The sequence below is a fragment of the Emys orbicularis genome, chromosome 4, assembly GCF_028017835.1.
Source record: "Emys orbicularis isolate rEmyOrb1 chromosome 4, rEmyOrb1.hap1, whole genome shotgun sequence".
Taxonomy (NCBI): Eukaryota; Metazoa; Chordata; order Testudines; family Emydidae; genus Emys; species Emys orbicularis.
This window is the reverse complement of record NC_088686.1, coordinates 30657754-30672102: the sequence shown is the minus strand read 5'-3', so window position 1 is coordinate 30672102 and position 14349 is coordinate 30657754. Positions and strand designations below refer to the sequence as shown.

Genomic DNA, 14349 nt, shown 5'->3' with positions numbered 1-14349 from the left:
TTTCATTTCTTTAAAATGTGTTTTATGTTATTTGTCAAGTTAATCCATAACTGTAATATAAAACAGCAATACACAAACACTTATTTGAATCCACCATCAAAATTTTGAAACCCAAGGAAACCTCAAGGGAGGGTGGCACTAAAGCTCTCTCATCATGACTTGGAACATACCTCTTTAGTTCCCAATTTATTATTATTATTATTTTGCTTTGTTTACAAGATAGACATCTATTCCTCTGGAACCTTCCTTCTTATCATGGAGATTCTCATTTGGAGATTGATAAAATTCTTATACAAGAGCAACAGACTAACCAACTTTCTATGCAGTTGCAAAACTGACAAGCCATGAGATAATACAGCAGGTTTTCCATGTACTCAGACACCTTCAGAGCAGAAGCAATGATATTTCTTAGTGCCAAACACATTTCACATTCCTCCACTGTAGAGGTTCCAGAAAAATGTTTCATTACAGTCCAGTTCATTCTACATTTCACAGTTCAGACATATTTCTAGGAATATTACAGGAAAGAAAACTCTGCAGTAGTATTCTTCAAGAAATATGCATCCTTCATCTTTCAGTAGTTCTCATGTAAGCATCAAGGACTGTTTCACAGCCTTCAAGACAATTACCTGCAAAATGTATTCCTGATATAGTCCTCTAGGGAAGGACACAATAAACTACTTAAACAAGTCAACATCCCACATTTCTGTCTTCCACAGTTCAATATCACTCTTACAGTAGCCCACATAAAACATGATCTTCCTCCAGTAATTTTATCTATTCTTTAGTACCCACATTGCAGACTAGAAAGATTCTGGCAGTGTCTGTTAAATAATCTATATTCTGTAAATTTCCTAAACTAGCCAAGTTTCTTGTTACAGTTAAAAAATATTTAAAGTGCAGATCTACTTTGAAAAGTGACTGTTTAAAAAATGGCATAACGGTGCTGTATGTCACTAGATGGAATATATTGAGACTATTACAAATCTGCCAATTTACAAGTAAAATTATGTTTTTCCCCCTACAACTGTCAACACTGAAGACAAACTGAGTTCTGAATATCATGCTATATTCTCTACTTTATGCACCGTCAGTAATAAAGATGCCACAGTACAAATTATGCCCTCAGTTATACCTACACAATGCCTGTCCAATGTCAGGCTGGGTAGGAAAGGGCCTCCATGAAAAGGAGAAAAAAAAGGGGTTCTCAGGAGGTCTGAACAATGGTGGCCTGAAAGGATAGAGATGATCTTTTCTCCCTCAGACAGGGAGACTAGAAGCACTGCGGTTGCTGCTCCATGCAGTGATTCTCCAGTGGATCCAAGCTACCTATATACTTGGCCTGCCATATACTGCATCTTCTGTTCAAATTCATTGCAACATTATACGGTGTCTCAGATATGAGCCTAGAAATTGCAATACTAGATCAGACAAATGGTCCATTGGTCTAGAATCCTGCCTCTGACAGCAGCCAATACCAGATACTTCAAAGGTACAAGTCCCAGAACACATGACATGGCAGCATATTAAATTCAAACAACAACAGGTGGTAAGAGCCAACACCTGACATCACCAGAGTCTGCAGGTACACTGGAGCTGTCTGCATACTCAGGAAGACAGCTCTGCACTGGTTCATGTTTGAATCATTATCTTCAGAAGCATAAGGACCAACAACATAAAATGAAGGCCTGAATTATGCATAAATTGATTACTCCCTACCCAACACTCCATTCGCTAGGAAGTGTCCTACTTGTCAATGGTGAAAGGATTTTTCAAACCCAGAAAAAATTATGCTGCTAATGCCACTTTTTATTACTGTCATCCATGATACCCAACATTTATGTTTCCATACATTTTGCTTTATTTCATTCTTCTTTGTATTCAGTGATATTTCTCATTAATCTAACCTTGAAGCACTAGCCATCAACTTCTCCTTTGAACTTATTTGAAAACTTTTGAAAGTTGAAAAATTGTTTAAATATCCTTTCAATTATCAATATATCTTTACCGATTTAAAAGCCTTCTATTGCTCTGAATTTCCCCAGTAATCACATAATCTATTTTGCATAATCTATATAGCCAATCGTTCAAATTTATATGTCTTCTTAATGACTTACATCCCATTATGAAACTCAGAATATTTCCTTGTCTCAAGATGAGGCTTAAAAACAAAGCTCACCAATTTTCCCTTCTCATGTCATTTACACCCACAAATGGATATCTGACTTCATTCTTTTTCAAAGATGCGAAAATGTATTGCATTTAAACAAGTAAGTCTATGCTAACAGTGAAACTTAAAAAATAATATTTAGGCTCTTATATCATGCTTTTCACCCAGAGTTTAAAGTATTTTAAAAAGGAATAAGTGAAATTATCCCAAATTTACAGATTAGTACGTAAACAGGCACAGAAAGATGAAGTGATTTGCGCAAGATCACCCAGCAGCTCAGTACCAATGCAGCTCAAGTCCTCCATCCACTGGACCATGCTCCCTCCCTTGAAGTGAAAACATTAAACAGGGTTTAATTCAAGACTTTCAAAAGTGACTAGTGATTTTAGGTGCCCCACTTTTTGGGTGTCCTAGCTGAGACACAGTAAAGGGCCCTGTTTTTCAGGTGCCATTTCCCAAAGATCTACTCATATTAGCACACCCTGACTCAGAAGTAGATTAGAACTTATATTAATAAGTAAGTGGCTATGTTATGAGAGACAGTGTGGCCTAGTGGCTAGAGCACTGGATCGGACTTGGGAGCCATGGGTTCTATTCCTGGCTGTGCCACTGCTGGGTGACGTTCGGGCAAGCCATTCAAGTTTTTGTGCCTTGATTTCTCCATACGTAAAATGAGAACAATGATACTTATTTTGTAAAGAGCTTTGAAATCTACTGATGAAATGTGATAAATAAGAGCTAGTATCTAATGGCATAATAAAACCCAAGTGTGACTGGGTAAACATTTTCAAAAACTAAAAGGAAGAAGCAATTTAACCTTGTATTCAATCTGAGGAGCTAAAATGAACACAATATTACATACCTTGTGCAAGCATGTTAAACTCCAAAAACAGTGCTATGTGATAAAGCTCCATAGCTTCTTCAGCCCTAGTCATGTTTAGTTTTCCTGCTACAAGAGCCTGAACTTCGCTTAGACTCCCCACTGAGGGGCTGCAGTGCAAAACTGAGAGGTCCACCACATCTGTATACATACAGTTTAAAATGACCTTAGCATATTTTTTTGGTATGATAGATTCATCCAGTATAATTCTAGTTGGAGTCCGCAGCGTTCGGTCTGTGATTTCTTCACCAGTTTGTATCCTCCTTTGCAGTAGGTGTCGAAAAAATGGCGAACGTGATGAAATAATAGCTTTGTGAGCTCTGAGCTCTTCATCTAAACAGTTTGGACTTCCACCAAATGATTCTACCAGTTCAGAGTTGGATGAAAAACTAAGAACCACATCATAGTAACACATATAATCAAACAGCCCACGCATATCAACATCTAAGGAATTTGGTGTTCCAAATTCTTCACTAAGCTGCACAAGGATATCAACATTTTGGAATCTCGAATCCTCCATTCCAAACTCTCCTGTATAAAGGTAGTGTAACAAAGCAGAAAACATAGGCATGTCTATGCCAGCTGTGTTGATATCCATTATTATCTCTGCTCCATATTCTGGTGAGGAAGAAAGCAGTGTCTTAAAAAATGGACACCTTGCTGCTAATATCGCACGATGTACAGGGAAGCAAGTTTCTTGAAATATTAAGTCTACATCAGTACAGTATTTGTACTCATACAAATCAGCCATGTCTTTCTGTAGTGTCCTGGCTTCTGGTCTTGCCAAACTCGCTTGTAGAGAAAGTTCCTTTAAGGCTGAAGTTCCCTCATACTCTTCTACTAATGCATTGACATCTCTAACATCCCAGCCTGAGAGGAGCTCTCGCATCTGCTTGGCATGATCAGCAGACCGGCTAGATTTCCGACGCTTAATAAATTTCTTTTTGAGGGTGGCAAGGCCAGAGCTTTTCTTTTTCTTGTCTTGAGGTTTCTCATGGCCATGGTCAAGGCTATACAGTTTTGATTCACAGCCATAACCTTGATGAGAGTAGGATGATGTTCCTGAAGATGAAAGGAAAATTTAATGGGATTAAAAACATTTGAAGAAAAAATTTAATGTTGAACCACTGGTATCTTTGGTTAGATAAAGATTAGCAAATGTCATCACAAATTACATAATCTTCCCTTCTCTTTACATCAAGTTCTTTAAATAGGTACTAGTCAGATTTGCAAGTGAATCACTGCAGGTTCATTATTCATCTCAGAGCAATAGCCTTTAGTACAATTTTGTTAACCAGAGGCAAAGGAGTAATAAAATTATCCACTTTTCCAGAATAGATAATGAATTTGTATAATCTAATTCTAAAGTTCACAAATACAATATGGTTTTCTGACCCCACTCGAACCCACTACATTGTGAGAATCCATTTTAATTTAAAATATATATTTAGCCTGCATTTTTCCAAACTGTAGCTACTGAAAAAGGCATGATCAACTATGCTTTTTGTAGATTTCATTTAACAAATTTTTAAAACTTTTTGTTACAACCCATGTGTTGACCTCATTTTACTTATTAACCCCATTCTCTGAATACACTATTGCAGACATGGCAAAAAACACCAACAGAAGTCTTATTTTTTCCAGTTGTCATATGACAGGTGGGAAAAAGATTTCACCTGAACCAAACAAACCTTACATGGGGAAATACATTCATCTACTTTAGAAAAGCAGCAGATATAATCTAGCAATTACCAAAAAAATCCAAAATTGTTATGGTAATGCTTATTTAGAATAGTATTTTCAAATATACTTTTTATAAAGTATTTTACATGTGTACTATTGATATTACACAGTGAGGTTCTATCTTTTTCAGTCTGCAGATTCACTACACCACCTCTATTCTCAGTTAACTTAAGCCTCTGTGCCCTATATAAACTAAAAGTTTTATAACATACACCTCTACCCCGATATAACACGACCCAATATAACATGAATTCGGATATAACGCGATAAAGCAGCGCTCCGGGGGGCAGGGCTGCGCACTCCGGCAGATCAAAGCAAGTTCGATAGAACGCGGCATCACCTATAACACGGTAAGATTTTTTGGCTCCCGAGGACAGCGTTATATTGGGGTAGAGGTGTATATACTTTATTGTACATTTCTCTAAGAGAGCTTTATTATTTTAAGTAGGATTGAGTGATAAACTCACGTTACAAAATTACCATTAAATTAACCTGTGAAAATACAGTATTACTTATATAGCTAATATTGTAGCATTTCAGATTAAGCCACGTGAACTGTGAAAAGCACAAACTCAGCTGAAACCACTTTTTAGAACCTGGCGGACTGTGGGAACAAAGAATTTTTCTGTAAATTGTTGTGACTCTCTGTCACCAATGCAGATGGCTGTGTAATTCCACTGTATACCTGTTACGGAAAAACAGTTAAAACCTCGCCATCCATTTTACAGGATTTGCTTTACTGGTTCTGCAACACAGGACAGTTTGTGGATGAAGGAAGTGTCTCTCCCACTGTACCCAGCTTCGTTTAAATTCTACCGGACCAGGGAATGCATCAAGTTTACAGTATGAGTAACAAGTAAAATTATCTGAAGATTATTTAAATGAAAAGCTAAGGACAACTCAAATGATTGCAACCCAAAAGATCCTACTTCACAAGTCCAAAAACAAATATCCTTTCTCCCCATGTTTTATTGTTCACTGATCTCCCCATTGCAACATCTTTATTTGTGGGATCTTTATATTAGACAGAAAGCTTGGAGCAGGAGTCTGCTCTTATTTTCTATCAATGAATTGCCATCCACACTTGTGGCACTATGTAAATAATTACAATTCCATAAAATACACTATGTTGAAATGCATTTTCCAAAAAGGGAACATGCAAGAATGTCAACAGACTTGCAGAAAAATTAAAAGTGCCTAAGTTGCATTTGATGGTTCTGTGATCCCCAGGCTCCAAAATAAGAAGATTACAAAAAGCTCCTAAAAAAAAAAACATGCAGGCCAGGACTGCAGAACTCTCATCCCCTCTTCTCTTTTACTTGCACCTGAATCACCTCTGGAAATCAAAACATGGTTCAAGTTAGCATGTACTAGACACCATGTACGAGGTACAGGCCCTAACTGTAATTAATACTACAGTATTACGCACAATCATGTATTCTCCTATCTATTCTGAGAGACTAATAGTACACTATTTTAATAACTGTATGTTCACCCAAGTTTGAGCCAAAGGGAAAAAATGAGAAAGCCTGAAGATATAGATGGTTCACTGTTGTAATTTAGCAGCTCTGCAAAACACTATTTTCAATTAATGTCTCCATATGCTGATTTGATTTTCTTCTTAGTGCAACAGTGGGAAAAGAAAATTAAAGAATTTATTTTTCCCCTTTGAGACAGAGTTGTCGCATGCTGTGAATTTTAAAATGACAATTGCTTCATGCTCCTCAGTTTATACTTGTCTTTGAGCAGATAAACATTTCAGAAAACAGATAACTGCCCAAAGAAACTACTTGGCCAAGTGACAATAAATAATAATGGGATTTATCCAGTCCTCTGCATGCCTATACTTTTTCAGAATGGAATTGTAGAACTGTATTTAAAAATAAAACAGTAAATAGGCATCTTACCACGGTAAATGGTATGAAAGCCTTATTCTGAGTTTTGTAAGCAAAGTAGCAACAGAGATGAAAATGTTATGTTTAAATCTTTAGTAGAACAAATGTATTCCCACAGCAGCAAAAAAAAGGGTGTACTTTCTATTTTATGTACTCTCTCTTTATGAACTGCAAGTGACTTTAGTGTGCTTGGAAGAAAGTGACTAGCAACACAGGGCAGGCACCATGAAAATACTCCAACTGCTTTGCCAATTAATTTTCTCAATCTGTAGCACTCAGACTATACTTATACTATTGACATTGGTATCAAGTTTTAATGGGGAATAAGTAGAGACTAAGGGCACGTCTTCACTACCCGCCGGATCGGCGGGTAGCAATCGATCTATTGGGGGATCGACTTATCGCGTCTAGTGAAGACGCGATAAAATCGATCCCTGATCACTCTGCTGTCGACTCCGGAAATCCACCACGGCAAGAGGCGGCAGCGGAGTTGACGGCGGCGCGGCAGTGGTCAACTTGCCGCCGTCCTCACAGCCAGGTAAGTCGACCTAAAATACGCAACTTCAGCTACGCTATTCACGTAGCTGAAGTTGCGTATCTTAGGTCGACCCCCCGCTGTAGTGTAGACCTAGCCTAAGATAACATGATAACATGATTTGAACCTAGATCCCCAGCAGTAAAAAGATAGTGTGTACAAAACCACTTTATGACCTTGTTCTCATATATCCAGTTTTATTTTTAGAAAGTAAATAAATCTCATGAATAGAAAACATGTTCCATACATAGTCATGGGACTAGAAAAGTGCTGATTTCTAAGAATAAACACTAGTTATTCGATCAGCTGCTGAAAGGCTCAGTAACAGAGTCTTATTCTGTTAGAGGAAAATAGATACTGTGCTCAGTCATGGAACCAAAAGAACGAAGAAATAAGAATCAAGACAACAAAAAGTCAAGGAGACAAGAGGGGGAAAAGGGTAGGGAAAGACATTAAGGGAAAGGCCCTGATAATAGTATTGTAGGGTTTTAGGCTGGGATTTTCAAAGCAACCATAAGAGGTCTGGGTGCTTAACTTCCATTGATTTTCACTGGGATTTGATGCCCTATTTCCCTAGGCTTCTTTGAAAATCTCAACCTTAATTCTCACTGGATAAAATTGTGGGTCGCTGAAATTTAGAGGTGACAACAAATGTTGGTATCTATCTTAGGGTTTTATATTGCAGCCCATCACTGCATCTTCCACATATAATTAATAGCAATAGGGAAGTTCCTAGTTAACTCCATGGAGTCTCTGGCATGTCTCCTTTTCAGGGTAAAACTGCTTGGGGTATGGTCTGGTTGGTTGGTTGACTGATTTCAGGGTCAGTTGTCGGGGGGGGGTGTTAGGGTTGCAGCATTTAGGTAGATATCAATCTTGTGAGTGTTATTCTTGCAATGGTGGAAAGACTTGCGCTTGGCATTGTAAAGGAAGATAGCTCAATTTGTTTATCACTACTAGTTAATCAGAAATTAAAGATATATAAATGGAACATTTAAATTTTTAAAGCCTTGCAGGAAGTAATGCCCCAGGCACTCAGGTGATATTTACTACAACAGTTTTCTTGGCATCCTGAGGTGATTACACACACAAAATGAAGAATCTACTTTGGAGATAAGCAGTATGTAATGAAGATTGCATCTACTCAGATTTTCAGTAACTTCTGGTGGATTAAAAGATACATATTCAAAAAGGATTCACAGATAGCAGATGCTTCTCTGCTTAGGACATATCTGCACTTTCAGTGATGATTAAATATAGGAATAACATTGCATTATGATCATTGGTTAACTATGGATTCCACATCACAAGTAAAAGCACTAAAAAAAAGGAGTTTCACATCTTATATAACTATGTGCTTACACTGTAAATTAGGATTTTAAATGTCAACAAGGGGTAATCCAAGAAAATAAGTGGTAGCATAAGAACATGTTATTTACCATTACAAAAACAAGCTTCAGGCTGTCAGATTTCGGAATAAGATTTTTTTTTTAAAAAGAAGATGCCATCAGTGAAACTAGTTGGCTTTTTAATTATTTGTACTATGGTAGTGTTTAGGGGCTCCCATTGTGAAAAACACACACACAAACACACACACACACACCCTCCAAAGAGCTTTGGTTTCAGAGCTCCTAAAACACACAAATTTCTGTTTAAATGATTTTAGTGCTGCTGGAAAATAAAGGCCTCTGTTTATCAGAAGAAAAATGGAGTAGGGACAGGAGGATGGAGTTTCCCAGGTTGTGCCTGAACCATGTACTGGAGTGATCATCTCTATGGGGGAGAAAGTGATTCAATGTCTATGTAGACAGTGTCAACAACACAGGAAAGAGGACGGGGGGGAGGGGAATAAAAATAGAAACATTTTAATTTTATTAAAATATGACGCACAGAGCTTTCTGGGGGAAACTAAGTGGGAAAAATGGTACATGTACTGTTTAACAGGTACCATCTGACCCTTGTAAGCAAGGACAGTTGTCATGTATGGTTAAGATTGTCCAGAGAGCCAACTGTGATAGTGGTTTTTATCACATGGACATCTGCCCATTAGGAACTTGGAACATCAACTCATTTTGCACATAGGCCAAATAGTTATTAAAAAGCACCAAATTTCATGCACTACTGAGCTTGAGTGGATTAAAACAGGTGAAGTAGAAGATAAAAGGCTCTGCATCCCATTATCAATACTGCAAGCAATCCAAACCCACTGCACATACAATACAGTAAACGTTATAAAAATGGCAGGAGAATTGAAAGTTACCTATGAACGTCTGTTGTGCCTGCGAATTTCCCCCTACCCTTGGGGAACACGAATGAGGGTAGTTAGATGCATTAGCACCCATTTTCTTCAGTCACTCAGGCATGCCGCCTGCTGGCTCTTCAATGTATAATCCCATAATCCATTATAAACCTTCAATCCCAGATCCAGCAGACTATGTTCCTCCATTTCTAAAGAAAAAACAAAAAACAGCAATAAATTATTTTGTTTTATTAATTGTTCTCAATAGGTATTCTAAAATATATGAAATTGAAAAAGCTCATTTATGTTCCTAATCAGACATCCTCTAATACAATTTTCAAGACAAAAATAACTTTAAAAAGTGATCATCCTATGGATGATGAACAAAGAATATTTTTCTTCCAAATTATTCATAATAATGCAGTTGCATGTTAAAATTGCCAAGTAACAGGAAAGCTGTATCAAACATGAACTTTTAGCTAGCAAGTTCATGGGCTTGCCTATAAATTAAAGCAGCAGCGCTTTATAGATCAGTAAAGTTAAAATGACAAGAATTCCCTTTAATGTAGATACAATTTAACTGTATAAAACTGATTATACCAGGTACAGTTTATTCTGGTTGGGAAAGTAGAATAAACTATCCTGGTAGAATGCACCTTTATACCATTATAAATGCATCCACACCTGGATATATAATTAAACTCCTAACTTACAGTTATACTTTTCCGGTGTAGACCAGCCCTAAGACTTAGATAAATTTGTTAAAAGCAAACCAAGTCTTCACATAAAATAAATTCCTTAAAGAAAATATAAGGTGTACTTTAATGTCAAAAGGTAGGCAATCATGTACAAGTAAATATTGCAAGGCACTAGGTAAGCCAGGGAACTCAGCACCAAAGACATACAGCACAAGGATTCACGTTGTATATACAGACCTTACACCTTAGTCCATCCCATGCTTTACTGCACATTGAGCTACCCACGTTTGCCATCCTTGCCTGTCAACTGCCCTTCTCTCCAAATCTTGCAATTTCATGTTGAGGTGCTTGATATCATTCAGAACTGTTACTTTCCATGTTATTCACAGTCTTCCTCTCTTCTTGCGTTTTCTGGCTTCCATTCAAGGGCGGTATTTGGGAAGCATTCTTTTTCCATTCTCAGCACATGTCCCAGCCACTGTCATCTTCTTCTGTAGATTACTTGTGAGAGGGTGCCTTGTCCAGTAATTTTTCTGACTTCATTCGTCTTGTCTCTATATGTTATTCCCAATATTCTTCTCAGACATTTGTGATGAAATGCATCCAGCCTTTACATATCTTTCTTGGTAAGTTGCCATATCTCACTGATATATGTTGTGATGGCGATAACAACTGCTTTGTACACGTTCAGTTTTGTCTTGAGGGAGATGTTTGAGTCTTCGAAATGCAGCGTTTGCCTTCCCAATTCTTCTTATTTCCTTGGAACTAGTACCATCTTGGCTGATAGTACACCTCTACCTCGATAGAACGCTGTCCTCGGGAGCAAAAAAAATCTTACCGCGTTATAGGTGAAACCGCGTTATATCGAACTTGCTTTGATCCACCGGAGTGCACAGCCCCGCCCCCCCGGAGCACTGCTTTACCGCATTATATCCGAATTCGTGTTATATCGGGGTAGAGGTGTACTTCCAAGATACGTAAAATTGTCCACCGTCTCCAGTTTCTTGTCTTCAGTTTTGATTTCTGTCCCTATAGTCCCCATTAATATCACTTTACATTTCTTTGCATTGTATCTCAAACCTATCTTCTCCATTACTTTTTACTTGGTTTGTACATTTTTGTAGTCCGTTGGCATCTTCACTGATAAGAGCAATGTCGTCAGCAAAGTCTAGATCAAACAGCCTTGAACTGTTCCATTTTAGGCCATATGTATCACTGTCACATTGTTTTAATCCATAGTCAATGACTAGCATAAACAAAAAAGGAGACAGGACACACCCCTGCCTTATACCTGTCTTGATGCTGAATGGCTCTCTCAATCCATTTCCCATTTTAATGCAGAATTTTGAGTCGGCGTAGAATGCCTTCATAATGTTAATTAATTTTGTTGGAATTCCATATTGTTCCACAATTTTCCACATTGTTTCTCTGTTTACACCAGGGGTCTCAAACACGCAGCCTGCGGAGTTATTTGCTGTGGCCCGCCAAGCTTCCCCCCCCCCGAGTTATTTCCTGCTGCTGCCAAGCTCCCCTCACCCGCCACCCCCACCCCCCACCAGCGTGCTGCTCCCTGCTCCTCTGCCTACCTCCAGTCATTTGGCATCGCGATGGTTTGTTCCTGCAACCTCAATAAGGATTCTTTAAAATACAGCCAGTTCTCCTGGACTCCTTTCCCCCTCATGTTATTCTCCCAGGGGATCCTGCCCATCAGTTCCCTGAGGGAGTCAAAGTCTGCTTTTCTGAAGTCCAGGGTCCGTATTCTGCTGCTCTCCTTTCTTCCTTGTGTCAGGATCCTGAACTCGACCATCTCATGGTCACTGCCTCCCAGGTTCCCATCCACTTTTGCTTCCCCTACTAATTCTTCCCGGTTTGTAAGCAGCAGGTCAAGAAGAGCTCTGCCCCTAGTTGGTTCCTCCAGCACTTGCACCAGGAAATTGTCAATGTGGCCCTCGTGGTGATTTGAGTTTGAGATCCCTGGTTTACACTATCAAATGCCTTTTGAAAGTCCACAAAATTGATGGTAAGACTGCCTTGGAATTCAATTGTGTTCTCAATAATCCATCTCAGGGTGAAAACAGTGTCTGTGCACGATCTCCCTTGTCTAAATCCAGATTGTTGTTCATGTAGTGTGGTATCCATCTTTCCTTTCATTCTGTTCAGGAGGACTGCTGCTAATACTTTTCCTGTGTCAGATAGAAGTGTTACTCCCCTCAATTTGAACAATTGTTTAGATCATCTTTCTTTGGTAACTTGATTATGATACCGAGGGCCCATTCTTCTGGCACTTTCTCCTCTGTCCATATTTTGTTGCACAGCGAACAGATGACTGATTCCACGTCTTCGCCTCCATATTTAAGCATATCAGGATGAATGCCATCCAAACCAGTTGCCTTGTTGTTTTTCAGCTTCTGCTGTGCTTTTTTTACTACTCTGATTTTTACCTCAGATACATCTATATCTAGGTCTAATGGTTTATCATTGTTAAATTCCAGTCTTGTAATTGGTTCTGGTCAGTTTAGCACTTCTTTGAAGTGTTCCACCCATGCATTTTCTTGTTCCTCCTGTGTTTTCAAAATTTCTCCTTGTTTCCCTTTCACTGGGATACTTCTGAATTTTGATCCATATCCTGTTCACTGTTTCAGGATTGTGTAGACTGTTCTTTTATTGTTTCTTTCCCCTGCTTCTTCAGCTTCACTAGCCTTACTTTCTATCCAATTTCGCTTATCTTTTTGCATGGTTTCTTCACTTCTTTGTCTATGTATAGGCACAAGCTTATTTAAATTCTCTTCTCAAGAAGATCTGTTTAGATTTGTTTTCAATTTGCAGTGTTAACATTTTATCACCACAGGGAATAGCCTAACTGTCAACTGAATATCAGCAGCCTAAGGTGCACATCCTCCCCCACAATGAACACACAGATGCATTGGATGGAGGGGATTATGTACTTATAATGTCTAAGTTGAAAGGTGTCTACAAAATGCATTATAATAGCCCAGGAAGCCCAATAAGATTTAGGGACCCATTGTGCTAGGCACTGTATAGAAAGCAAAAAACAGTCCCCTGCCCTAGAGAGCTTACAGTCTACGGGTTTAATCTATATACAAAACTTGTATCGCTTTAACTATACCGGTATAAAGGTTAAAGTAGTACAACCCCCCCCCCCATTAACTTTTGTTCTGTTGTTCAACCAGCCTTAATAAGTTGCATTAAAATGTACAAAGTTAGATAACTGTATTTAATTCTAACACTGGCAAACACATTTTATTCCTTTAAAATCACAGAATACATGACTTTGAGGGTAACAACTTTTGTGGTGGGGAAGGGAAGGTGGAGGATAGTACCAGCATTCTTCTTTCTAGTTAGAAGGCTTAGGACTTGGGCTAGTAAGTGTAAGTTTTTCAAGCTCTGTACATAAGCAACAGGGGGGAAAAAACTGTCTCAAAACAGCACAGGGACTCAGAAAAACCTGTCAAACAGAAGACCATGGCAGAGTTTGAACTTTTTTTCTGCCAACTCCAAAATTTGGTTTAATTATAAGTAGATTTAGTTTCTATAAACAAGATACTCTTGTTTTCTTGCGCTCTCTATTCAGCAACTGTAGTGCCTTCCAGTATGCATAACTAAAGAGCAAAGGTTACAAGGTTCTCCTGTTTCTGTTCTTAAATATCATGACGTGAATGTAAAGCTGTCACAGCTACTGACAATTATAAACAGTCATTTAATTTCTGTTCTCTCAGCCCTATTTTTCTTTTGGGTTAGTTGTACTTGGGGATTGATCCTGGAAAGTGCTGAGTACCCTCAAGACACAGTGAGTCAATGAAGTTGAGGATGCTCAGCACCCTTGCAGAAGGCACTAAGCACCTCACAGTAACAAGTCCTTACATTGCAATTGACTGAAAACTCTTGGTATAAGTTTCTTGGGCACCCAAAGTCCCCACTGAAGTCAATGAAATATTTGGATGAGCAAGACATGAAAGTGGCCCGTACATCTACATGATAGAATAGAATTCACAAATATTTAAAGCTGCTCAAGTGTTGCATACATTCACTAAAAAGTAGTTGCTAAAACTTCCCAAACTGTATTGGACGAATAAGCGAATTTCAGCCAGAGATGGATTACAAAAATATTAGATGCTATATATTCTAAATATTAATAATCAAAGTGAATCCTTTCAACAAATCTAGAATA

At 38.3% G+C, this 14349-nt stretch overlaps 1 protein-coding gene across 1 annotated transcript in view; it reads right to left on the bottom strand.

The window, feature by feature from the left end:
- The window catches only part of BTBD7 (BTB domain containing 7), an 82010-nt gene that overhangs the window by 54120 nt on the left and 13541 nt on the right, over window positions 1-14349 (bottom strand). The window contains exons 3-4 of the mRNA XM_065403634.1: window positions 9484-9671; window positions 3033-4112 (exon numbers count right to left, since the gene is read on the bottom strand). Coding sequence (XP_065259706.1) covers window positions 3033-4112; window positions 9484-9565 — 1162 coding nt within the window. The 5' untranslated portion in view covers window positions 9566-9671. The remainder of the gene's footprint in view (window positions 1-3032; window positions 4113-9483; window positions 9672-14349) is intronic.